Genomic DNA, 27,838 nt, shown 5'->3' on the forward strand with positions numbered 1-27,838 from the left:
GCAGAAACCATGCAGGCAAGAAGGCAATGGGATGACATATTTAAAAAATTGAAGGTAAAAAATTGCCTGCCAAGAATCATATATCCAGCAAAACTGTCTCTTAAATATGAAGGTGAAATTAAGACATTTCCAGATAAACACAAGTTGAGGGAATTCGTAAACACCAAACCAAAACTACAAGAAATACTAAAGGAAGGTCTTTGGTTAGAAAATCAATAATATGAGGTATCAACCCAAGACTAGAACACTGGGCAGAGCAACCAGAAGTCAACCCAGATAGGGAAATCGAAAAAACAAAGCAAGATTAAAAAAAAAAACCCAACACAGGATAACAAACCCAAAACCCAGTGCCAGTGATGTTATTATGTAAAAGAAGACAATATTAAAATAATAAAGAATTACTAAGAAATGTAATCATACACCTTCCATATGGAGAGGAAGATACGGCGATACAAAGAAATAAAAGTTAGTTTTAAATTTAGAAAAATAGGGTAAATAATAAGGTAACCACAAAGGAGACAAACTATCCTACTCATCAAAATAAAATACAAGGGAAAAATACAGACTCAGCAGAAACAAAATCAACAAAAACAAATATGAGGAAAGGACAATATATAAAGAAAATCTACTCAGCACATAAAATCAAGTGGGAAAAAGAAACTGTCAACACACAAAAAAAGACATCAAAATGATAGCACTAAATTCATACCTATCCATAATTACTCCGAATGTAAATGGACTAAATGCACCAATAAAGAGAGAGTGGCAGAATGGATTAAAACACAAGATCCGTCTATATGCTGCCTACAAGAGACACACCTTAGACTTAGAGACACAAAAACTCAAAGGATGGAAAAAAATATGTCAAGCAAACAACAATCAAAACAGAGCAGGAGTGGCAATATTAATTTCTGACAAAATAGGCTTTAAAGTTAAATCCATCAGAAAGGATAAGGAAGGACACTATATAATGATTAAAGGGACAATACATCGAGAAGACATAACTATATTAAATATTTATGCACCCAATGACAGGGCTGCAAGATACATAAAACAAACTCTGTCAGCATTGAAAAGTGAGATAGACAGCTCCACAATAATAGTAGGAGACTTCAACACACCACTTTCGGTGAAGGACAGGACATCCAGAAAGAAGCTCAATAAAGACATGGAAGGATCTAAATGCCACAGTCAACCATCTTGACATCGTAGACATATACAGAACACTCCACCCAACAGCAACCAGCTGTACTTTCTTTTCTAGTGCACGTGGAACATTCTCTAGAATAGACCACATATTAGGTCATAAAGCAAGCCTTAGCAGAATCCAAAACATTGAAATATTACAAAGCATCTTCTCTGACCATAAGGCCATAAAAGTGGAAATCAATAACAGGAAAAGCAGGGAAAAGAAACCAAACACTTGGAAACTGAACAATACCCTGCTCAAAAAAGACTGAATTATAGAAGACATTAAGGATGGAATAAAGAAATTCATAGAATCCAGTGAGAATGCAAACACTTCGTATCAGAACCTTTGGGACACAGCAAAAGCGGTGCGCAGGGGCAAGTTTATATTAATAAATGCACACATCCAAAAAGAAGAAAGGGCCAAAATCAAAGAATTATCCCTACAAGTTGAACAAATAGAGAGCAACAAAAGAAACCCACAGGCACCAGAAGAAAACAAATAATAAGAATTCGAGCTGAACTAAATGAAATGAAATAGAAAACAGAAAAACAATTGAAAGAATTAACAAGACCCAATGCTGGTTTTTTTAAAAAAACTCAACAAAGCTGATAAATCACTGACCAAACTGACAAAAGAAAAACAGGAGAAGAAGCAAATAACCCGAATAAGAAATGAGATGGGCAATATTACGACAGACCGAACTGAAATTAATAGAATCATATCAGATTACTATGAAAAACCATACTCAAACAAATTTGAAAACCTAGAAAAAATGGATGAATTCCTAGAAACACACTACCTACCTAAACTAACACAAACAGAGGTAGAAAAACTAAATAGACCCATAACAAAAGAAGAGATTGACATGGTAATCAAAAAACTCCCAACAAAAAAAAAGCCCTGGTCTGGATGGCTTCACTGCAGAGTTCTACCAAACTTTCACAGAAGAGTTAACACCACTACTACTGAAGGTATTTCAGAGCATAGAAAAGGATAGAATACTACCAAACTCATTCTATGAAGCCACCATATATATCCCTGATACCAAAACCAGGTAAAGACACCACAAGAAAAGAAAAGTATAGACCTATATCCCTCATGAATGTAGATGCAAAAATCCTCAACAAAATTCTAGCCAATAGAATTCAACAACATATCAAAAAAATAATTCACCATGACCAAGTGGGATTCATACCAGGTATGCAGGGATAGTTCAGCATTAGAAAAAAAATGTAATCCACCACATAAATAAAAGACAAGAATCACATGATTTTATCCATTGATGCCGAAAAGGCATTTGACAAAGTTCAACACACATTCATGATAAAAACTCTCGGCAAAATAGGAATAGAAGGAAAATTTTTCAACATAATAAAGGGTGTTTATACAAAGCCAACAGCCAACATCACCCTAAATGGAGAGAGCCTGAAAACATTCCCACTGAGATTGGGAACCAGACAAGGATGCCCTTTATCACCACTCTTATTCAACATTGTGCTGGAACTCCTAGCCAGAGCAATAGGGCTAGATAAAGAAATAAAGGGCATCCGGATTGGCAAGGAAGAAGTAAAAGTATCTCTATTTGCAGATGACGTGATCTTACACACAGAAAACCCTAAGGAATCCTCCAGAAAACTACTGAAACTAATAGAAGAGTTCAGCAGAGTATCAGGATACAAGATAAACATACAAAAATCAGTTGGATTCCTCTACACCAACAAAAAGAACATTGAAGAGGAAATCACCAAATCAATGCCATTTACAGTAGCCCCCAAGAAGATAAAATACTTAGGAATAAATCTTACCAGAGATGTAAAAGACTTATACAAAGAACACCACAGTACACTTCTGCAAGAAACCAAAAGAGACTTACATAAGTGGAAGAACGTACCTTGCTCGTGGATAGGAAGACTTAACATTATAAAAATGTCTGTTCTACCAAAAGCGATCTATACATTTAATGCAATTCTGATCAAAATCCCAAGGACATTCTTTAGTGAGGTGGAGAAACAAATCACCTATTTCATATGGAAGGGAAAGAGGCCCCAGATAAATAAGGCATTACTGAAAAAGAAGAACAAAGTGGGAGGCCTTACTTTACCTGATTTTAGAACCTATTATACTGCCACAGTAGTCAAAACAGCCTGGTACTGTACAACAACAGATATATGGACCAGTGGAACAGAATTGAGAATCCAGACATAAATCCGTCCACATATGAGCAGTTGATATCTGACAAAGGCCCCAAAACAGGTAAATGGGAAAAAGAGTCTTTTTAACAAATGGTGCTGGCATAACTGGATATCCATCTGCAAAAAAAATGAAACAAGACCCATACCTCACTCCATGCCCAAAAACTAACTCAAAATGGATCAAAGTCCTAAGTATAAAATCTAAAACGATAAAGATCATGGAAGAAGAAATGGGGACAACGTTAGGAGCCCTAATACATGGCATAAACAGTATACAAAACATTATAAAGAATGTAGAAGAAAAACTAGGTAACTGGGAGCTCCTAAAAATCAAACACTTAATGCTCATCCGAAGACTTCACCAAAAGAGTAAAAAGACTACCTACAGACTGGGAAACAGTTTTTAGCTATGACATATCTGATCAGCGCCTGATCTCTAAAATCTACATGATACTGCAAAACTTCAACTGCAAAAAGACAAATAACCCAATTAAAAATTGGGCAAAAGATATGAATAGACAATTCACTGAAGAAGACTTTCAGGTAGCTGACACATATATGAGGAAATGTTCCCAATCATTAGCCATTAGAGAAATGCAGATCAAAACTACAATGAGATTTCATCTCACTCTTAACAAGTCTGGCATTAATCCAAAAAACATAAGATAATAAATGTTGGAGAGGCTGTGGAGAGATTGAAACACTTCTACACTGCTGGGGGGAATGTAAAATGGTACAACCAGTTTGGAAATCGATTTGGCGCTTCCTTCAAAAGCTAGAAATAAAACTACCATACGATCCAGCAATCCCACTCCTTGGAATACATCCTAGAGAAATAAGAGCCTTTACACCAACAGATATAGGCACACCCATGTTTATTGCAGCACTATTTACAATAGCAAAAACATGGAAGCAACCAAGGTGTCCATCAACGGATGAATGGATAAATAAAGTATGGTATATTCACACAATGGAATACTACGCATTGGTAAAGAACAGTGAGGAATTTGTGAAACATTTCATAACATGGAGGAACCTGGAAGGCATTATGCTGAGTGAAATTAGTCAGTTGCAAAAGGACAAATATTGTATAAGACCACTATTATAAGAACTTGAGAAATAGTTTAAACTGAGAAGAAAACATTCTTTTGTGGTTACGAGAGGGTGGAGGGAAGGAGGGTGGGGGGGGGCATTCACTAATTAAATAGTAGATAAGAACACTTTAGGTGAAGGGAAAGACAGCACACAATATAGGGGAGGTCAGCACAATTGGACTAAACCAAAAGCAAAGAAGTTTCCTGAGTAAACTGAATGCTTCGAAGGCCAGCGTAGTAGGGGCAGGGGTCTGGGGACCAGGGTTTCAGGGGACATCTAAGTCAATTGGCATAATAAAATCTATTAAGGAAACATTCTGCATCCCACTTTGAAGAGTGGCATCTGGGGTCTTAAACCCTAGCAAGCAGCCATCTAAGATGCATCAATTGGTCTCAACCCACCTGGATCAAAGGAGAATGAACACCAAGGACACAAGGCGATTAAGCGCCCAAGAGACAGAAAGGGCCACATGAACCAGCGACTACATCATCCTGAGACCAGAAGAACTACATGGTGCCCGGCTACAAACAATGACTGTCCTGACAGGGAACACAACAGAGAACCCCTGAGGGAGCAGGAGAGTAGTGGGATGCAGACCCCAAATTCTCGTAAGACCAAACTTAATGGTCTGTCTGAGACTAGAAAGACCCTAGTGGTCATGGCCCCCAGACCTTCTGTTGGCCCAGGACAGGAACCATTCCCGAAGCCAACTCTTCAGACATGGATTGGACTGGACAATGGGTTGGAGAGGGATGCTGGTGAGGAGTGAGCTTCTTGGATCAGGTGGACACTTGAGACTATGTTGGCATCTCCTGCCTGGAGGGGAGATGAGAGGGTGGAGGGGGTTAGAAGCTGGCGAAATGGACATGAAAAGACAGAGTGGAGGGAGAGAGCGGGCTGTCTCATTAGGGGGAGAGTAATTGGGAGTATGTAGCAGGGTGTATATGGGTTTTTGTGTGAGAGGCTGACTTGATTTGTAAAGTTTCACTTAAAGCACAATAAAAATTGTTTTAAAAAAAGGGTGTGTGTGTGTGTTACATGGACCCGATGAGTCTATTCTCTGGGAGAAGAGACAGGGTTCTTCAGGCCTATCCCAGCTCATCACGTCACTACAGAAGGGTGGCCTTCGTTGTGCTGTGTTCTTCTAACAAGGTGCTAGGAGCATTTTTTTCCCTGGCAGAGTCAGCTGGTGAGTGAAATAGGGTATGATTCGTGTAGATTTAGAGAAGTGCGTCATTCAGGAGCCTAGGTTTATGTAAATATGGATGACAAATGGAAAATAAGGAGGACCATGCAAAGTACATATTTTATACACTGGTGCATTTTCAAAGTATTAATGTCAGCTTTTTTTTAATTTTATTTTATTTTTTAATTAAATTTTATTAAGCTTCAAGTGAACGTTTACAAATCCAATCAGTCTGTCACATATAAGTTTACATACATCTTACTCCGTACTCCCACCTGCTCTTCGCCTATTGAGTCAGCCCTTTCAGTCTCTCCTTTGGTGACAATTTTGCCAGCTTCCCTCTCTCTCTATCCTCCCATCCCCCCTCCAGACAAGAGCTGCCAACACACTCTCAAGTGTCCACCTGATATAATTAGCTCAGTCTTCATCAGCATCTCTCTCCCACCCGCTGACCAGTCCCTTTCATGTCTGATGAGTTGTCTTCGGGGATGGTTCCTGTCCTGTGCCGACAGAGGGTCTGGGGAGCATGGCCACCGTGATTCCTCTAGTCTCAGTCAGACCATTAAGTATGGTCTTTTTATGAGAATTTGGGGTCTGCATCCCACTGATCTCCTGTTCCCTCAGGAGTTCTCTGTTGTGCTCCCTGTCAGGGCAGTCATCGATTGTGGCCGGGCACCAACTAGTTCTTCTGGTCTCAGGATGATGTAGGTCTCTGGTTCATGTGGCCCTTTCTGTCTCTTGGGCTCTTAGTTGTCGTGTGACCTTGGTGTTCTTCATTTTCCTTTGCTCCAGGTGGGTTCAGACCAGTTGATGCATCTTAGATGGCCGCTTGTTAGCCTTTAAGACCCCAGACGCCACATTTCAAAGTGGGATGCAGAATGTTTTCATAATAGAATTATTTTGCCAAATGACTTAGAAGTCCCCTCAAACCATTTTCCCCAGACCCCCGCCCCTGCTCTGCTGACCTTTGAAGCATTCATTTTATCCCGGAAACTTCTTTGCTTTTGGTCCAGTCCAATTGAGCTGACCTTCCATGTATTGAGTGTTGTCTTTCCCTTCACCCAAAGCAGTTCTCACCTACTGATTAATCAATAAAAAACCCTCTCCCTCCCTCCCTCCCTCCCCCCCTCGTAACCACAAAAATATGTGTTCTTCTCAGTTTATACTATTTCTCAAGATCTTATAATAGTGGTCTTATACAATATTTGTCCTTTTGCCTCTGACTAATTTCGCTCAGCATAATGCCTTCCAGGTTCCTCCATGTTATGAAATGTTTCACAGATTCCTCACTGTTCTTTATCGATGCGTAGTATTCCATTGTGTGAATATACCACAATTTATTTACCCGTTCATCCGTTGATGGACACCTTGGTTGCTTCCAGCTTTTTGCTGTTGTAAACAGAGCTGTAATAAACACGGGTGTGCGTATATCTGTCTGTGTGAAGGCTCTTATATCTCTAGGGTATATTCCGAGGAGTGGGATTTCTAGGTTGTATGGTAGTTCTAACTGTTTCAGATAACGCCAGATAGATTTCCAAAGTGGTTGTACCATTTTACATTCCCACCAGCAGTGTATAAGAGTTCCAATCTCTCCGCAGCCTCTCCAACATTTATTATTTTGTGTTTTTTGGATTAATGCCAGCCTTGTTGGTGTGAGGTGGAATCTCATCGTAGTTTTAATTTGCATTTCTCTAATGGCTAATGATCGAGAGCATTTTCTCATGTATCTGTTGGCTGCCTGAATATCTTCTTTAGTGAAATGTGTGTTCGTATCCTTTGCCCACTTCTTGATTGGGTTGTTTGTCTTTTTGTGATTGAGTTTTGACAGAATCATGTAGATTTTAGAAATCAGGCGCTGGTCTGAGATGTCATAGCTGAAAATTCTTTCCCAGTCTGTAGGTGGTCTTTTTACCCTTTTGGTGAAGTCTTTAGATGAGCATAGGTGTTTGATTTTTAGGAGCTCCCAGTTATCGGGTTTCTCTTCATCATTTTTTGTAATGTTTTGTATTCTGTTTATGCCTTGTATTAGGGTTCCTAGGGTTGTCCCTATTTTTTCTTCCATGATCTTTATCGTTTTAGTCTTTATGTTTAGGTCTTTGATCCACTTGGAGTTAGTTTTTGTGCATGGTGTGAGGTATGGGTCCTGTTTCATTCTTTTGCAAATGGATATCCAGTTATGCCAGCACCATTTGTTAAAAAGACTATCTTTTCCCCAATTTACTGACACTGGTCCTTTGTCAAGTATCAGCTGCTCATACGTGGATGGATTTATATCTGTGTTCTCAATTCTGTTCCACTGGTCTATGTGCCTGTTGTGGTACCAGTACCAGGCTGTTTTGACTACTGTGGCTGTATAATAGGTTCTGAAATCAGGTAGAGTGAGGCCTCCCACTTTCTTCTTCTTTTTCAGTAATGCTTTGCTTATCCGGGGCTTCTTTCCCTTCCATATGAAATTGGTGATTTGTTTCTCTATCCCCTTAAAATATGATATTGGAATTTGGATCGGAAGTGCGTTATATGTATAGATGGCTTTTGGTAGAATAGACATTTTTACTATGTTAAGTCTTCCTATCCATGAGCAAGGTATGTTTTTCCACTTAAGTATGTCCTTTTGAATTTCTTATAGTAGAGCTTTGTAGTTTTCTTTGTATAGGTCTTTTACATCCTTGGTAAGATTTATTCCTAAGTATTTTATCTTCTTGGGGGCTACTGTGAATGGTATTGATTTGGTTATTTCCTTTTTGGTGTTCTTTTTGTTGATGTAGAGGAATCCAAGTGATTTTTGTATGTTTATTTTATAACCTGAGACTCTGCCAAACTTTTCTATTAGTTTCAGTAGTTTTCTGGAGGATTCCTTAGGGTTTTCTGTGTATAAGATCATGTCATCTGCAAATAGTGATAACTTTACTTCCTCCTTGCCAATCAGGATACCCTTTATTTCTTTGTCTAGCCTACTTGCCCTGGCTAGGACTTGAAGTACGATGTTGAATAAGAGCGGTGATAAAGGGCATCCTTGTCTGGTTCCCATTCTCAAGGGAAATGCTTTCAGGTTCTCTCCATTTAGAGTGATATTGGCTGTTGGCTTTGCATAGATGCCCTTTATTATGTTGAGGAATTTTCCTTCAATTCCTATTTTGGTAAGAGTTTTTATCATAAATGGGTGTTGGACTTTGTCAAATGCCTTTTCTGCATCAATTGATAAGATCATGTGGTTTTTGTCTTTTGTTTTATTTATGTGATGGATTACATTAATGGTTTTTCTGATATTAAACCAGCCTTGCATACTTGATCATGGTGAATTATTTTTTTGATGTGTTGTTGGATTCTATTGGCTAGAATTTTGTTGGGGATTTTTGCATCTATGTTCATGAGGGATATAGGTCTATACTTTTCTTTTTTTGTAATGTCTTTACCTGGTTTTGGTATCAGGGAGATGGTGGCTTCATAGAATGAGTTGGGTAGTATTCCGTCCTTTTCTATGCTTTGAAATACCTTCGGTAGTAGTGGTGTTAACTCTTCTCTGAAAGTTTGGTAGAACTCTGCAGTGAAGCCGTCCGGGCCAGGGCTTTTTTTTGTTGAAAGTTTTTTGATTACCGTTTCAATCTCTTTTTTTGTTATGGGTCTATTTAGTTGTTCTACTTCTGATTGTGTTAGTTTAGGTAGGTAGTGTTTTTCCAAGAATTCATCCATTTCTTCTAGGTTTTCAAATTTGTTAGAGTACAATTTTTCTTAGTAATCTGAAATGATTCTTTTAATTTCATTTGGTTCTGTTGTGATGTGGTCCTTCTCGTTTCTTATTCGGGTTATTTGTTTCCTTTCCTGTATTTCTTTAGTCAGTCTAGCCAATGGTTTATCAATTTTTTTAATTTTTTCGAAGAACCAGCTTTTGGCTTTGTTAATTCTTTCAATTGTTTTTCTGTTCTCTAATTCATTTAGTTCAGCTCTAATTTTTATTATTTGTTTTCTTCTGGTGCCTGATGGGTTCTTTCGTTGCTCACTTTCTATTTGTTCCAGTTGTCGGGACAGTTCTCTGCTTTTGGCTCTTTCTTCTTTTTGTATGTGTGCATTTATCGATATAAATTGGCCTCTGAGCACTGCTTTTGCTGTGTCCCAGAGGTTTTGATAGGAGGTATTTTCATTCTCGTTGCATTCTATGAATTTCCTTATTCCCTCCTTGATGTCTTCTATAACCCAGTCTTTTTTCAGGAGGGTATTGTTCATTTTCCAAGTATTTGATTTCTTTTCCCTAGTTTTTCTGTTATTGATTTCTAGTTTCATTGCCTTGCGGTCTGAGAAGAAGCTTTGTAATATTTCGATGTTTTGGACACTGCAAAGGTTTGTTTTATGACCCAATATGTGGTCTATTCTAGAGAATGTTCCATGTGTGCTAGAAAAAAAAGTATACTTTGCAGCAGTTGGGTGGAGAGTTCTGTATAAGTCAATGAGGTCAAGTTGGTTGATTGTTGTAAGTAGGTCTTCCGTGTCTCTATTGAGCTTCTTACTGGATGTCCTGTCCTTCTCCGAAAGTGGTGTGTTCAAGTCTCCTACTATAATTGTGGAGGTGTCTATCTCACTTTTCAATTCTGTTAAAATTTGATTTATGTATCTTGCAGCCCTGTCATTGGGTGCATAAATATTTAATATGGTTATATCTTCCTGATCAATTGTCCCTTTTATCATTATATAGTGTCCTTCTTTATCCTTTGTGGTGGATTTAAGTCTAAAGTCTATTTTGTCATAAATTAATACTGCTACTCCTCTTCTTTTTTGCTTATTGTTTGCTTGATATATTTTTTTCCATCCTTTGAGTTTTAGTTTGTTTGTGTCTCTAAGTCTAAGGTGTGTCTCTTGTAGGCAGCATATAGATGGATCGTGTTTCTTTATCCAGTCCGTGACTCTCTGTCTCTTTATTGGTGCATTTAGTCCATTTACATTCAGCGTAATTATAGATACATAAGTTTTTAGTGCTGTCATTTTGATGCCTTTTCATGTGTGTTGTTGGCCATTTCATTTTTGCACATACTTTTTTGTGCTGAGACGTTTTTCTTAGTAAATTGTGAGATCCTCATTTTCATAGTGTTTGACTTTATGTTAGTTGAGTCGTTACGTTTTTCTTGAGTTATGGAGTTGTTATACCTTTTTGTGGTTACCTTATTATTTACCCCTATTTTTCTAAGTAAAAACCTAACTTGTATCGTTCTATATCGCCTTGTATCACTGTCCATATGGGAGTTCAATGCCTCCTGTATTTAGTCCCTCTTTTTGATTATTGTGATCTTTTACCTATTGACTTCCATGATTCCCTGTTATGTGTATTGTTATTTTTATTATTTTTTTAATTAATCTTAATTTGTTTGTTTTTGTGATTTCCCTATTTGAGTTGATATCAGGACATTCTGTTTTGTGACCTTGTATTGTGCTGGTATCTGATATTATTGGTTTTCTGACCAAACAATATCCTTTAGTATTTCTTGTAGCTTTGGTTTGGTTTTTGCAAATTCTCTAAACTTGTGTTTATCTGTAAATATCTTAATTTCGCCTTCATATTTCAGAGAGAGTTTTGCTGGATATATGATCCTTGGCTGGCAGTTTTTCTCCTTCAGTGCTCTGTATATGTTGTCCCATTGCCTTCTTGCCTGCATGGTTTCTGCTGAGTAGTCTGAACTTATTCTTATTGATTCTCCCTTGAAGGAAACGTTTCTTTTCTCCCTGGCTGCTTTTAAAATTTTCTGTTTATCTTTGGTTTTGGCGAGTTTGATGATATTATGTCTTGGTGTTTTTCTTTTTGGATCAATCTTAAATGGGGTTCGATGAGCATCTTGGATAGATGTCCTTTCGTCTTTCATGATGTCAAGGAAGTTTTGTGTCAGGAGTTCTTCAACTATTTTCTCTGTGTTTTCTGTCCCCCCTCCCTGTTCTGGAACTCCAATCACCCGCAGGTTATCCTTCTTGATAGAGTCCCACATGATTCTTAGGGTTTCTTCATTTTTTTTTAATTCTTTTATCTGATATTTTTTTAGCTATGTTGGTGTTGATTCCCTGGTCCTCCAGATGTCCCAGTCTGCATTCTAATTGCTCGAGTCTGCTCCTCTGACTTCCTATTGCGTTGTCTAATTCTGTAATTTTATTGTTAATCTTTTGGATTTCTACATGCTGTCTCTCTATGGATTCTTGCAACTTATTGATTTTTCCACTATGTTCTTGAATAATCTTTTTGAGTTCTTCAACAGTTTTATCGGTGTGTTCCTTGGCTTTTTCTGCAGTTTGCCTTGTTTCGTTTGTGATGTCTTGAAGCATTCTGTAAATTAGTTTTTTATATTCTGTATTTGATAATTCCAGGATTGTATCTTCATTTGGGAAAGATTTTGATTCTTTTGTTTGGGGGGTTGGAGAAGCTGTCATGGTCTGCTTTATGTGGTTTGATATGGACTGCTGTCTCCGAGCCATCACTGGGAAACTAGTTTTTCCAGAAAATCTGCTGACTGGTACGCTGGCTCCAGGCTCTGAAAACAATCGCTGCCTCTCCGTATTTGTTCGTTCTCCGTCTCTAAATCTGTTTTTGTTGTTCAGGGTTTGTAGATTGTTATGTATGTGATCGATTCACTTGTTTTTCTGAGTCTTTGTTGCAAGAGGGATCCAAGGTAGCGTCCACCTAGTCTGCCGTCTTGGACCCGCCCCTCTCAGCTTTCTTTTTAATGACTCTATGGGAGCCTTATCAGGTGTAGTGGTTAAGAGGTTTTCTGCTAATCAAAAGGTTGGCAATTCAAATCTACCAGCTGTTCTTTGGAAACCCTGTGGGGCAGTTCTACTCTGCTATAGGGTTGCTATGAGTTGGAATTGACTCGATGGCAATGGGTTTGTTTGTTTGTTTTCATAGGATTTATCCTGTGGTATTTGTTTTTCCCTGTATATAAGGAGCTCACACACCTATGTCTTCCACATTGTTTCCTGCAATTAGTACCACAGGCCTCCTCCCCTGCCTGTCTCTTTCTCCTTCAGCCCCCTCCCCAGCAAGGCTGCTCAGCCAACTTCCCTCCCTCAAGATGAGGTCTGTGTTTGCCTTCTCTACTCCCTACCTCTTCGTTTCTCTTCCCTAGCCTTATCTTGTCAAATACAGCATATTCACAAAAGTTTATAAAAGTAAATGTACTGTTTAATAAGGAATTGTAAAGATCAGGTAGCTACCACCTGGGTCAAGCAATAGGATATTATCAGCTATTGATTGCCCCCCAAAGCCTCTTATGTGTCCCACTCCAAACACAACTACCACTCCTTCCCACGGTCCTGGCTTTATCTTTCCTCTCTGGCTTCTGTTCCCACTATATCCTTGAGAATCCTCTGGTCAGGATCATTGGGGCCTCCATGTTCTCAGATCCTCTGGCTACTCTTTGGCTCTCACCCCACTGAACTTCTTAGCAGTATCTGCTATAGAACACTCTGTCCTTCCTGCTGTGCTCTCCACTCCCACCTCCTGTGTTGCTGTACTGCCCTGGGTTTTCCTTCTTCTCCTGGGCTGCTCCTTGTCAATGACCTCACACAGCCCTCTTCCTGTCTAAGGACCAAGCCAAGTTCTCTGGTGCCTTGAGAACAGTCTAGTGTCACCCAGAGGGGCCATTTGCTGATCCCTGAGCCCTTGTCCATTAGCATGACTGATTCTTTCTGGGACTCAGTTTTCCTCATATATAAAAGCAGAGTAATAATAGCTTTCTAGATATTTTGGATCATAAATAGGTTAGTATTTACTGAGACACTGAAAGTAAAATGATTGGCACAGTAAGAACTCCACAAACTGTAGCTGCCACTGTTGTCAATGTTATGATTGTCCCTTTGTTACTGGGGCCATTTGAGCATGAATCAGTGCCCAGGTATGTCCAGAGTGGTCTTAAACTTTCTTGTCTCAACCATGGGTAGAGCTGAAACTAGAGCCAGCCACAGAGGCCAGTGGTTGGAGAGCCAAGCAAGATTGCAGTGACAGCCCTGGGCTGAACATGCTTACAAGGGTCTTATCAGCAAACTGTTGGGCAAATATTTATTGAACACCTGCTTTGAGCCAGGTTTGAGAAATTGAAAGTGCAGAGCAAGCTCCTTTCATGTGTTGTGTGTGCCCAATATGCCCAGTGTTGTATGAGGTATGGGAACACACAGACCAAGGGGTAGTGAATTCCTCTGGGCAGGAGGCCTGGCGTGGGCGAGTCGGGGAAAGTTCAGAGAAAATGCCAGATGCCAATTGGGCCTTGAGGGCTGATTAGGGCACAGAGTATGGAAGCATGGGGCATATTGTAGGGTGGCTCATTCTCTGGGGCTGGGCTTTTTATGGACAAGAGAGAAGGTGGGGGCGGGGTAGGGAGGGAGAAGGAGTCTCCCACTCAGCTCCAGCAGATTTCCAGCAGAAAACTTGAGATTTCTGATAGAGTTTTTCAAGAGCAGCTAGAAATTGAGTTTTTATGTGCAGTCTTCTAGTGTTTAAATGTTGGTTTGTTCAAATTTGTTTTGAACACTGTGCAAATCAAGTAAAGCTGTTGGGCACCAGATATGATGGACAGGCCTTAGTTAGAGCCTTCTGGGCCAGAGTGTGCTAATCATTATTGCATTTGCCCAGGCTCACACCTCTCATTACATCCCGTATTACTGACAGAGAGACCCAAAAGCACATGTTTATGTAAGGAGCTGAAGGGACAGGTAATTGCTGAGCTCCTATTCCTTTACCTTCCACTTCTCTTAGCATAAGGAGGGGCTGCAACCTCAGGTGTTTTCAGGGGCCATGCAGGTAACAAAAAGTAGCTGGGTATGAGGCATTAGGGAGTGGGAAAGACTGTGGCAGCCTGGAAAGCATATATGGCTAGTAGATACATGTCTCATTAAAAGCATTTGAAAAATTTAAACATTTGAACAATGTTGCTGCAAGTTTAGGAGATCCCCAGCGCTGGGAGGAGGGGGATGCTATCCAAGTAACACAGAAATGAAGTAGCTTGTGCAGTCATCTGACTAGTTAGAACCCTAGTCTGGCTGTGACTCTTAACTACTGTTGTATGTTCTTTCTACAAGCAAGGCAGGAGTTAAACCTTTGAAACCTTAGACATGGAATCTTATTTGGTATCCAAGGAGCTCAGGAAAAAATCCTCTAGGTTTTAGCAATATAGAGGTTTGACAGACCATGCGTAAGAAAGTCTGAGGTCTGGCTAGGTGTCATGGATTGAATTGTTTCCCCCAGAATGTGTATCAGTTTGACTAGGCCATGATTCCCAGTATTGTGTGATTGCCCACCGTTTTGTCATCTGATGTGATTTACCTATGTGTTGTAAATCCTACCTCTGATGTTAATGAGGCAGGATTAGAGGTAGTTATGTTAATGAGGCAGGACTTAATCTACAAGATTGTCTTGTTTCAAATCAATCTCTTTTGAGATATAAAAGAGAGAAACAAGCAGAGAGACAGGGGGACCTCATGCCACCAAGAAAGCAGTGCCGGGAGCAGAGTGCGTCCTTTGGACCCGAGGTTCCTGCGCTGAGAAGCTCCTAGACCAGGGAAAGATTGATGACAAGGACCTTCCCCCAGAACCAACAGAGAGAGAAAGCCTTCCCCTAGAGCTGGCACCCTGAATCTGGAATTCTAGCCTGCTAAACTCTGAGAGAATACATTTCTCTTTGTTACAGCCATCCACCTGTGGTATTTCTATTATAGCAGCCCTAGATAACTAAGACAACTAAGTGTGTTCTCTGTGTATGAAAACAGCATTCTTTCAAGGCCACACGTGGATGAGGGGATATCTTTAAGGAGATTTTACCAGTTTCAATACATTCTGGACTTGTGGACTTTGTCCACACCAAGGTGACTTGAATGTATTTTTTAAAAAAGGACAAAAGAGCTCCAAACAGTAATTGATGGGCATGTCCTTTATGGGTTAGCAGTTTTGGTTGCTATTTCTCTAAGTCATTAAATCACGGTAACTTGGCTGGCGGAAATGTGGAATTTGCTGTGGTGATTTACCAAGCAGCATCATAAGCTGTTACCATGTTGGCCTTCCTTTTATGGCTTCAAGACCAGAACGTGTAGCCGTTGCAGAGGGTGGGCATTGTACTTTTTGAGAGTTTTTCAATTGCTTTTAGGGGAAAGGATGGAATGATTTTTTTTAAGTGGTTTTATTTTATTTTTCTTTCTCTTTAGGACTTGGTCAACACTGGACTCAGCACTTTGTTTTTCTTTATCGCATCGATTGTACTGGCTGCTTTAAACCACAAAGCAGTTGCAGAAATTGCCGCTGTGGTAAGCGAACTTGACATGGTTAAAACACACACTGGTTTGTGGGCCTCCGTGGCCTGCTGTTTCCCCAAGCATGTGTCCTGTTCATTCTCCTTTAGCTTTTTCTTGTGAGTGGTGCTGCTGTTAGGCAGTGGACTTGCCAGTTCCTTCAGTCCTGTGGTTCTCAAAGTGTGGTCCTCTGGAACAGCAGCCTCTGCATCTCCCAGGAACTTGTTAGAAATGCAAGTTCTCAGTCCCCGCCCCCAAGCTATGGAATCAGAAGTGTATTTTAACAAGCCCTCGGGTGATTCTGATGCATGCTCTAGTTTGAGAACCAAATTCCCTGTACCACACAGAGCCCAGGAGGTCTGTTAGTGAGGTTGCTTTTAAGACTCTCACCTGTGAGTGTGGGGCCTTAATGAAGAAGACGACAGTCTCACCGGTTAGCAGTCAGATGACATTTTTGTTCTTCAGGGTGGGGTGCCATGGGGAAGGGATGAGAACCACAGGAGGTGAGACTTTAACTCTCTCTGTTCTGCATTTCTGTGTTTACAAAGAACATGTATCACTTCTGGAACTGGAGGGGAGATTAAAGTGTTTATAGAAATTATTAAACTAGCTGTTCTCCCAAGTGTCACTCGGTAGATTCATCAATCATTGCCAGGTAATTAAAACCCTGCTGCTTCTTCAACCTGGAGCTGACCACTTAGAGGTAAGAGGCAGGTTGGGTAGCCCTTGTGGCTTGATTTGGGGCTCATATGGGAGACCACAAATTTTCTGTCTACATTGTAGATAGAATACAGTGCATTTTCTCATCCAAGACCAGAGGTGTAAGCATGGCATAAGGGCAGTGTCTGACCTCTTCTAACTTCATAAGGGGGAAGGAGAATCAAAATCAACAGCCCAAGGCTGATTTCTATGAGGTGGAGGTCAGACATGCCTCCACCCTTGAATCTTTTTATCAATTCTGACACCATCTGTCCCTCCCATGATACTCTCTACTTCTCTGTTGGGTTTGATAATTCATTGCAGTGGCCACATAAACTCATAGATCATACTCACAATTAAGGTGTTTATTAGTGAAGTCACAGGTTACAATTCAGGTTCTGGAATACTTGGGATACAGTTCTTCCATCAGGACAGGCTCTTCTCAGCTGTGCCCACAAGCACACTTCTCTCTGGCCCCTTGGCCTGGCCTCTGCTCTGCTCTGGCAAGTGTTACAGAGCTCTTTTCGCTCTGCCCATAAGTGCCCAGAAGCACTCAGCTTTCTGGCTGCATGGGCCGGGAGGCCCCACCACAGCAGTCTTGCACTGCATCTCTTACAGTCTTCTGTGTTTACAGTCTTGCTTTCTGTCTTCTGGATCTAGGAGGTTCTTAGGGCAGGGATCCCAGGTCCAAAGGACACACACCCCTCCTGGCTCTTCTTTCTTGGTGGTGTTGAGATCCTTTCTTTCTGCCTCTGAGATGGCTCATTTTAAGCCTAGTGGGATGACAAAACTGATCAATCCCCTCGTTAGGGTTCCATATACCTTATTTGCATGGCCCTACCCCCACAAAGGTACCGTGTGCCTTATTTACATTATTAGCAAGCTATCCAGTCCCCTTGGTGGGCCACAGGCACCTCATTTGCATTGTCCCACCTAGTCATTTGGTGGGAGTTACGAAAATTATGGCTTCCAAACTCTAGCTAGAATGGCCAAATTAAGTAATTCATTGTACCACAGACCACCCCTGGCTCTTCTAGTCATATTTGAAGGATCAACTTCCCCTTCTAATCATTTTACAGTCTAAAACAGTCATTAACAATTAGTCCTTCAGTAGGGCTAATAGTCCTAAGGGTGAGGTTACTCAGGCACCAGCCATTCAGGTCTGCTGCAGGTGTCCACTTGACCAGATCAAATCTGGTCAGGTTCTCCAAAAGGTCATCTCATCTTCACTCCTTCTGGCCTCTGATAAAACCTGACTGCAAGATTATTCCCTTGCTCTGAGACTCATGAGGTATCAGCATAGCAAAACTTTAAGGGACTTTAGGCTCGGCCACTGTACTCCAGTCCAGCAGTGCCTTCTCCTTCGTCCACTCTTCACACAGCTTCTGCAACTGGAGTCTTTACAATCACAATTAACCCTGTTAACAGTCAACACTCTCAGCTGAATCACATAACCCTATCAATATCTCCCCACCCTCTCTTCCCCAGACTTATCCAGAAAAGGGGAATCTATTCAGTGGAGATCCTCCCTTGTCTCCCTCATTTAATGTAAGCACGGTCATGAAAGCCAGCCACTTCATGCCTTTATCTACCCCCTGTTTTAGATAGTTAATGTTTAAATTGCCTCTCCCTACCAAACCAGTACTCCCAGGAGACAAGCATGTTCCTTGGTCACGAAGAATCTTCTGTTCTGCTTGGAACTTTGAGCATCTGCATCCATCAGCAAAGTCCAGTCCAGCGAGCCATCAGATTGCAGTAGCGTACACCAACTCATGGTGTCAAACATCTTTCTCTTCAACCCAGTTGCTAGGGTTCTGGCCAGCTCAACCCTAGCCTCTGTGGGCTAGGTCAATGGGTACCAGCTGTAGGCTGGGGAGTCCACACACACCTCCCTGCACTTCAGGCCACCCAGCCCCTTCATCAGTGGGCACCACCCATAGGCTTAGGAGTCCACACAACTTGCCCTTCAGACCACCCAGCCCTTCTCTCTCATCCCTAGCCTCCATGGGCTAGGTCAAAGGGTGCCAGTGGAATTTGTCCAAACTCAGCCCATCTCTTCATTGCTGCACCTCCTCCACTTTCACTCATTGAGTGGACACAGGTGGTAACCATAAGTGAGCATACCAGGCTGTCTACTAGCCAGTTCCCTTTAACTTCCAGTCCTAGAAGGGGGTTCTTCTGATGGGCACTGACTTCCTGCTTTCATATATCCAGAGGCAAACCACTTGCTAGAAATTCAAAAAGGAAAACAGTCTTTTTTTTCTCTCTGCAGGTCTTTTCTTCAAATGCAAAAGTTCCCTTCTCTCAGCAGCTTGGGTGGGTCTGCATGTCTTTTCAAATGCAAATTTCCTGATGCCCAAGGGTTAGGGTGGGGCTGTGGTATACACTGGGCTACTGCACTGAAATGAACAGCCTGTGTTTGTTTCAGGCAAATCCTAGTTCCCCTTTTAGCATATCCAATCAAATGTTAGCTAAAGGCAGACTCAATATTCATTTCTATCATACATTTAAGTCTGCTTTTAGGAGAAGCATTCAATATCCATAGTGCATTCAAATAAACACATCACCCTTTTTAAGAACATTCCAGTTTCATCTTCTCCACCCCTTGACTATCTTCCCGATCATATGTATTATGGCCTCGGGCCTCTGGCTGGGTGGAACCAGTAGACCCTGGCCCCCTATCAATCCTCTTGTTTAATCAAGCTGGCTTTTGCCCCAGGCTACTCCAGATGTGGCTTTTCTCCCTGCAGCTGCAGTATAACATCACTGACTTTCCTTTCAGCTATTATAGGTAACAGCAACCAAAGTAACCACATAAGAATCAAAAATTTCACTTCTCACATTGTTCTTTCTCTTACAAAGTCCCATGCTTTCATGCCTCTGGAGTCATCCCAACAAGTCCCGCTTCTGATCCCAATTGTAAAAATGGCATGGCAGGGGCTGTGTCTGACCTCTAACTTCACAAGGAGGAAGGAGAATCAAGGTCAACAGCTCAAGGCTGATTCCTGTGAATCAACTGGATGGCAGAGGGTTTGTTTTGTTTTTAGAGGTCAGGCATGCTTCCACACTTTTTATCAATTCTGACACCGTCTGTCCCTCCATGGCACTCTATACTTCTCTGCTGGGTTCGATAATTTGTTGCATTGACCACACAGAACTCATAGACCATACTCACGATTATGGGGTTTATTAGGGAAGCACCCAAAAAACTCAAAGCCACTGCCATTGAGTCTGTTCTTCCCTGAGACCCTGTAAACAGGTAACATGCCCAAGTACTAACCAAGCCTGTTTCTTTTAGCTATTTGGCTTCTTGGCAACTGCGGTGTATGCGGTGAACACATTCCTGTCTGTGCAGAAATGGAGAGTCAGCCTCCGCCAACAGAGCACCAATGACTACATCCGAGCCCACACAGAGTCCAGAGATGTGGACAGTCGTCCTGAAATCCAGCGCCTGGACACGTGAGGACCTGCAGAGGCCTCCTCCCTCCTGCCCATCCCTTCAATCAAGTTTTCTTTCCCTTATCATGTCAGATTTTCATGTTATTATATTGAATTTTGTCCTCTTTGATAAAAGTTCATTTGGGAAAAGGATTTTCTGAGTGGCCCTGTTGGCCGGTATATGGGTGGACGAAGCCCCCATATCCAGCTGTCCAGACAGCTATGGGCTGAACAGGCCATGGATTCTCCAGCCTGTGGTGGCTGTGGGAGCAGCCAGCCTCACTGGCTTTCTGTGTCCACCTTAGATCTTAACAGTCTCTGAACACAGGCTTCACATCTTGGCTCTGAACCACCCTGTCACATGTGTTTGTAACAAGTCAAGACTTTGGATTAAATGAGGCTGCTAAGAGGAAAAAGATATATATAATCAAGGAATTGAAGGCACAGGTCAGAGTAGTCCGTCGACAGCGATTCTCAGGCAGCTCCTGGAAGTTTCTGCACTCCCATGGTGCACTCCAGGGCAGCGTTGAAGCTGGCTGCTAGAATCCTTGCCTCCTCCTTGTCTTCCTTACCTGGACATGGAGACAGCCAGCACAAGCCTGGAAGGCCATGTGTGACCCTGAAGGTCTTGGCAGAGGGGTGCATTGGTTGAACTCTTTGCTGGGTCTGGACCTTACTGGGCTGGAAGAGCTTCTGTCCCCTTGGGACAGCTCCATAGGACTGCTTACTCACAGGAGGGTCACCTTTTGTTTCCTACCCTGCTGAGAAATCGCTTGATTCTTCCTCAAATTAATCACTTTCTTGAATCCCAGATTCTTCTCTGGGAATATGGGGACTGTCTTGCTTTCCAGTGTCCTACTTACCCTAAATGCTTTGAGGCTGAATTGCAGATTTCCTGTCATTTTACCTTCTCAGGTAGAAACCAGGAAAGAAATACAACTCATTCCACCAGCCAAAGCACTTGCCCGTTTGCTGGCTTCATGGCCCACAGGTTGGGGGGGGGGTGTTTGTGTGTTACAAATAAACACCCACACACCCGTTTTAGGGGATATGTTCTAATTTTCAAATGCCTAAGAAGAGTTCTTAAGTGATTCTGAATAGTCTAGGATTTGAAATACTTGAATTTGCACCGTTACACATCCTTTCCCTGAAGCTTCAGAAGGCACTGATTTAGCATTTGGTGCCTCGGGTCATAATCATGAACATCGATCTTGAAGTTGTTGGGGGGAAAAAATCTAGTTACTTAGAGTTTTTGATTGGATCCTTGATGAAGTGAAGGTTATTTGCGATGAATGAGTTCAGCGAGCCCCTATGTTGCTTTATGTTTTTTTTTTTTCCCCCAATTGGAGATTAATTTTATCTTTTATAGAAAAAATTTTAATTTGTCAGGTTTTCACTCTTGGAACTGTTTTTAATGTTTACAAACTTCACTCTAGCTCCAATATTTTGCATCTAGCCCTCACCGAGGAAAAAACCCTTACTGCTGGCTGGAAGATTTTGCAGTGATGTGGAGACTCCCAAGGGTCTTCTAATGACCGTTTACAGCTTTAGCAGTGTACTGAGTAATAACTCGGAAAGCGAGTATGTGTTTGAGTGCGGGAAGGAGCGTGTGTGTGAGAAAGTGTCCATCCATGGACATGTGGCATTGCATTCATCAAAAACAGGCAGTATCTGATTTCCTGCAATGGGGGGATTGATCAGGTAACACTGCTGGAGTGGGGATTTGACAGGAAATGGTACTATACTGTCTCTGAAGGGTTGGGGTTAGGGGTTAGCTCCCTGAACTGAACATCTGGTATGATGCGAGCTCTGCTGTAATTCTTTTCATGGCAGCGGCCCAGGTCACATCTTTGAGCACCATGCCTGCCCCTGGAGCCTTGGCTGCCGGTGCAGCCCCAGCCCGTCTGGTGGATACTCACCTCATTCAGCTCTCACAGAGGGCAGCCAAGCCTGTCCAGAGCTGGTGCTACCCAGCTGATACGATGGAGCCCTCTTCCCATGTTCCTCCTGTGTCAGCACATACCGTGCTTCCTAAACTTCAAATCTGTTATGTGTAGTGATTCTGGGGGGAGATAATGACATCCAGATTTTATCTGTTCATTTTATGTATTTATTTCATATTTGTTAGGTATGTATGTGTAGTTAAAATTGGGTTTATCTCTCTCTAGGAGATACGGTTATTGTCCACTTAAAAACAGGGTCACAAAGACTCAGCCTTGCATTCAATGGCCCACTTGGAAGGACCACCCTGAACCTTATCAGACATTGCCTTCTGGGAAGCATGTTACATGGCCTCCATAAAAGGCCGCCTTTGAAGTGAGATCGAGAAAAAGAATACCATTCAGGCAGGACTCTTGTCCAATTTTCCCATGTCACTTCAATAAAACCAGTTTATCATCTGGTGAAAAGGAGACAATTGATTGGCCCCCTGAGGATGTGTAGTCTGCTGCAAGAAACGGTTCTGAAGCCCATTGACACTGTAAATGCTGGTAGATGATAGAAGGTGATGACATCTGATGCCACAGAGTGAATTAGGAGTCAGTTTGGATCCTGGCGCTAGAATCTTTCAATTATTTATGTTCCTGTAACTATTTAATATCCTTTGTGCAATGAGGCTCCGCCTGCTTTTTGTCAATGTTTTTCCTTATATTTAATTAGCTTCCACTAGCCCTGGAAGTGGCCATGTAGACCTTCTAATGGGTGTAATGCACAGAACGACGTCTCATCCCATGTAGACAGTGTGCTGAGGAAAAGTTACAAAGGGAATATAGTTGTCTATGGTGAGTGAAGAGACACCTGTATTTTTCTTATGTTGCCTTCTGTGTATAAGCACAAGACAATCTAGATTTGGCGGGGGGCTTAAAATGACCTCTCTGTGAATTGAAGAAAGCTTAGTTTTGCATTTAAGAGTTCCAATATGGGCCAACGTCCGTTTGGTTTGGGGCATTTTAAGGCTGTGGCAACCTTTGTTTTTCTGTTGAGACGATATTGGCTTTTATTGTTGGAGCCAAACTTGACGAGAACGGCTGTTGCTGTGTAAATTTGAATTTGTACAGTGCACTTGAAACCCTCAAGCATTTGGTGGACTCTCTGGTGGTTTTAGATGAATGCAAGCCTGACGTCTTCAGAGAAAGTTTATCTTGGCACTCATCTGGTCTGCTGGGAGTTCTTTTCCTCCTATTCTCTTTTCTCCCCACTTCACACTGCTAAAGCTTTGGAGGGAAGTTCCTTTTCCCTTTCATACGGAGCGATTACAATCATGAAGGCCTAGAGATACTTCTTGGCCCCATAGAAAGCTGGGAAAGGGCAGAGGCTGTTAACAAATTAAAATCTTGTAAGAGAGGATTGATTTAAAGTAAAGCAAGTAGAGTTTTACCCTGTGCAGTAACAGTCATTCAAAGTAGATTATCTTTGCCTACAAAAAAGCAAGAATGAAGGTCCGATAGTGATGTCTTCCTTGGCAGCTTGAGCTAACATGTACAGTGTGGGCAAAGCTCAGCCTGGACCACAAGGAAGCCAGTGAGGAACCCAGGCTGGCTCTGAGAGGTGTGGCCCTGGGAGGCTGAAGGTATCTCCACCCTTGGCACCAGCAGGAAGGCTCAGCCTGCAGGCAGGCACTGCAGGCACAAGATGTCTCTGCATCAGCCGCTTCTGGCCAGCTTTAGGACTCAACTGAAACCATTCCTACTCTCTTATAGTTTTTTCATGGGGCAGTTTTTTCAGTCTGTTTTTGAAGCTTTCTTAGTGCTTCATTCTTGGGTTAAACCATATGGAGTCTGTGAGAGGTGAAGCACTAACTCTTTTGTCCACAAGTCTGTGCAATGAATAAGCCCTGAAGAGCCACTCTGTGTGTCTGTGTGCCGTCTCCTCTCTGTGGCCCCCGCCCACTTTTTCTTGTAGACGCGCATGTGCTGTTTGGGAAGCTGTCCTTCTCCTATCCCTGTGTTCTTAGAGGTGGACCAAGGCCTAGTCCCATCTGTGCAAGATATTCTATGTGCTGGTCTTAGAACCTGTCCTGACAGATGAATAGAGCTTAGAGACAGTCAAACAGAGAGACAGTTTAGTGATTCTGGAAGGAAGCGATGATTTAAGTGTTTCCAACTGTGCCTTCCAGATTCAAGACGAAACAACCAGTAAATCAGTGTGCTACTGCCCAATTGTCATTTTCTCTTTATTTACAGGAACATAATGGCGTTAAACAGGTAGGAAAAGGAGAAAATACTTTCTAGGCCAAGGGCTGCTGATTGATTCTCTCCAGCAGGATAAAAAGTGCTTCTGGTTTGGGGAACCACCATTAGCTTGTGAGGTCTCCGAATGCTTGTTTAGCTCCTCGTGAAGTTACAGGATCCAGAGGTTTTTATCAGCACGCATTCCCAGGACCAGCTAGGTGATAGCTTGTGGGGCTGCCATTCTGGGCTGCTGAGGTCGGGGAGACAAGAGGAGGGAGGAACAAGGAGACCCTGACCCAGCTCACCCAGGCCCTGTCTGCCGTCAGACTCTTTATACCACTAGACATGTTTACAAACCCAGGCTGTCTTGAAAACGTGTACTTGGTTAACTACCTTCCTATCCTCTTGTCTTTGGAAAAGCGAGGTCTTATGGTCCAGAATCAGCTTGAGGGGAAGAACTCAGTGATGGGGGCCAGTATTCCTTGGTGCCGTGGGTGGGCTCTTGGCGTCTAGTTTTTGGGAACTTGTGAATCTGGACAGGTGACTTAGAACCTGGTTTGAATGCGATCTTGGATATTTAGGACACAGACCCAACCCTTCTTCTTGTCAGCTTTGTAAACTTTCCTAGCTCTTTGTGAAAGCCCTTGTTTCGTCTCTGCAGATACCGTTAAAATCCTAAGAGCTGACTGGTCGAGAAAGTAATTTGAAATATTAGGCCTTTTACATTTCTTTTATGCAGAAACTATCTCTGAAAGAAAATATCCTCAATATGGGTTAGATCCAGAGATTTTTCTTCTGAAAGTGAGTGTTCTTTTTGACTTTTCTTCACTCCAGTAAATTGCATTTGTATACTGTCGGGCTTGGAACAGGAGTGGGTCCTGACATGTCTTCTCATTCTTCTGACTAGAATGTATTCCTTTTCCAGTAAGATACAGTTTCTCAACCTTTGGCATTTTTTATTTTTCTTTCCAGTTTTTATTAATCCATAAACATAACGGTAAAGAAAAAATTACCCACAAACCCGTGAGTTTGAATCAGTGGCAACCTGCCAAAAACCAACTCTAGATTATGGATCCTTGAATGGTGTATCTGTTTCATAGGGTTAGTGAGTTTCTTGTCTACATTTTTTATGCCAAGACTTTAATTCAGGTCACTTGCTGAATAGATGCACAGAGGTAGGTGGCCTGGTTTCACTGGGATGTGTAATACACCAGTGGTCAGACAGCCTTCAGTTAGGGTGTTAATACTGCTAGACTCGGGGGGGCAATCAGAACTTTAATAGTTCTGATTTATGAGTAAGAACTTGTCTGAAACTGCCTTTATCAGCTCTGTTGATGAGATTTAGGGCGAGGCCCAGAGTTTCTTTTCATAATTGTGCCTCGAAGGAGAGAAGGTGTGCGATGACATTCTGATAATGGTTTGTATGGGACTCGGTAATACTCTGAAAATACCAAATCTGAGTCGTCTTTGGATGACTCTGTTGATACCCAGTAGGAAACACCCTCTTTTATCAGGAAAGCAACCTGAAGGAATGGTCAGGAAAATGAGGACAGTGGAGAGAGCTTCCCATGAGAAGCAGAGCCAGGCCCAGCTGGTGGCTGCTTCCCTGTGCAGGCCCTGCTTTGCCTTCCTGCCTTGGCCAGAATCCATTTTGCAAGTGTTGAGACTGCTGTCCTCTCTGCAGAAGTGAGGAAGGCTAATGCTCAGGGCTTGAAGGGAGAACTGGCTGGCCCGAGGGCTGTGTGGAGACAGGCTCCTGGGGGAGGGCAAGGGCAGGAAACTCGGGACATCTCCCAAGCCGGCCCCAGCCTGCAGAGGGGCCACCTGCTTCCAGCTCTTGAAAACTGTCACTCATTTAAAAGTGCGTTTTCAAATCCAGCCCCACAGTGAAATCTATTTGGATACAATCAGTGCTTTTCATAACTTGATTTTGTTTGACGTGGTTCCCTCTAAGAGAATGCTAGGGATTGAAAATATTTGTATATGTTGAATTTTGTAGAGTTCAGGAACCCATGGCAAAAACAGTAAACTATTTATTACAGGTATGAGTGTATTTGTTTTTCCGCCAAACTAGGCAATCCTGTCTTTGTATATTTTAAGACAGATTATAATCACTTCACCTTTGGTGCCTTCCATGTGTCACACAAGCACTCTTGTCAATCATGGGATTGAAAAAAAAGATGTACATTTGGTTAAACCAGATAACACTATTTTTGTAGCACGATTTTAGATCTCGTCCTTTTAATAATGCTTTCAGCAATGCTGGTTTGGAGGTTTGGCCATCATTCCCTTTGACTTCATATGTATTTTTAAAAAGAAAAGAAACAAATGAACAGGCTTTTCCTGTCTCCTTTCCCCTGCCTTCTCCCCACCATCTTATTTCTGCTTATTTGGATAGTCTGAGAGAGAGAGAATATATTTCTGTGAAATAAGTACTAAGCAGTATAAATTGCATTTGGTGTTTTTGAACCACGTGTTCATTTTGAAGACCCACCACTCACCTCGAGCAGTAATAGGAAAGTGGTTCCATATTCAGCAGAGAAAAGAATACCATCAGTGCTGGCTTCGCCTTCCTGGATTTAAAATGCTGAAAAGCCTGTCTGGCTCCTTCCTTGGTGGCAGCGGGCTGGTGACCAGCAGGGTGTTCTCTGGTGTGGTGGCCCCCAGGGTCAGCTCAGTCAGGCCTGTCCCTCTGGGCCTCCTCCTGCTGAGCCAGATGGGCTCCCGGGAGGGTCTCAGCTGGTTCCTGTTGCTCACCTTCCTCTCAGTTCAGAGACACTCTGGGCCAGCTCGGTGGCCCCTTCTAGGCTTTTGGCCTGAGCAAAATAGCCTCTTTGCTGTGAGCAGCTTGATGGTGTGAAGGCACAGGTAACACTAAGGCTGCTCCTCTTGCTTCCCCACCCGTGCCAGACGGTAGTTACAGCTGGCCAAGAAACAGCCGAGTGAGCTAGCTGAGCTATTGCAAAATGAAGGTATTGCTTTATGGAGACATGAAATGCTAGCATTTTTCTCTTTGTCTTTGGAAGGGTCAGAATATGTAGTTATTTTATAACAAAGGAAGTCAAGTCAGGTGGCTAAGTAGTAACTTTCTAATATAATGATTATTCATTGGTACTTCACCTAGTGGCACTTTTGGGGGGGCAATGTTATTAACTATTACAAGTTGCTTCTTATGTCCTTTATTATTTTTTTACATTTTAAAGACAGAGCTATGGGCCTTCTGAGGTGCTGTCCATCTGGTAAATGTTGGCTTACGCTGTTTGTTGGTCAGGGGCCCCCCTTCTCAAATTCACACCAGTGCCCCGTGGAGGGGCACGCCCCTCCAGCTGGCTCTCGGGTTTGATTCTGTCCACATGGAGTGGTTTTTGGGGCCCCCTCAAAGCTTTGCTCCTGCTTATTTGTCTCCAACAGCAGACAAAGCCTCACGCTGCCCTAGTTTTCCCCCTTTATTTGCTTTGAAGGACCAATTTTTCACGGTACTTGTCCTGATTGTTTTCATAGTGTTCAAATCTGTATTTTTGTATGTAGAGGGAAATAATTTTCTCCACACTAATCATAATAAATATTGTATTAGGTTGTCATGAAGGAGTTCTTGTTTAATAAACAGACATGTAAAAGC

General features: G+C 42.2%; 1 protein-coding gene across 1 annotated transcript in view; it reads left to right on the forward strand.

Moving 5' to 3' along the window:
* The window catches only part of CMTM4 (CKLF like MARVEL transmembrane domain containing 4), an 82,979-nt gene extending 55,141 nt beyond the window's left edge, over nt 1–27,838 (forward strand). Inside the window, exons 3-4 of the mRNA XM_064273951.1 lie at nt 15,830–15,928; nt 19,911–27,838. Coding sequence (XP_064130021.1) covers nt 15,830–15,928; nt 19,911–20,075 — 264 coding nt within the window. The 3' untranslated portion in view covers nt 20,076–27,838. The remainder of the gene's footprint in view (nt 1–15,829; nt 15,929–19,910) is intronic.

The sequence above is a fragment of the Loxodonta africana genome, chromosome 21 (assembly GCF_030014295.1).
Source record: "Loxodonta africana isolate mLoxAfr1 chromosome 21, mLoxAfr1.hap2, whole genome shotgun sequence".
In the NCBI taxonomy this organism is placed as follows: Eukaryota; Metazoa; Chordata; class Mammalia; order Proboscidea; family Elephantidae; genus Loxodonta; species Loxodonta africana.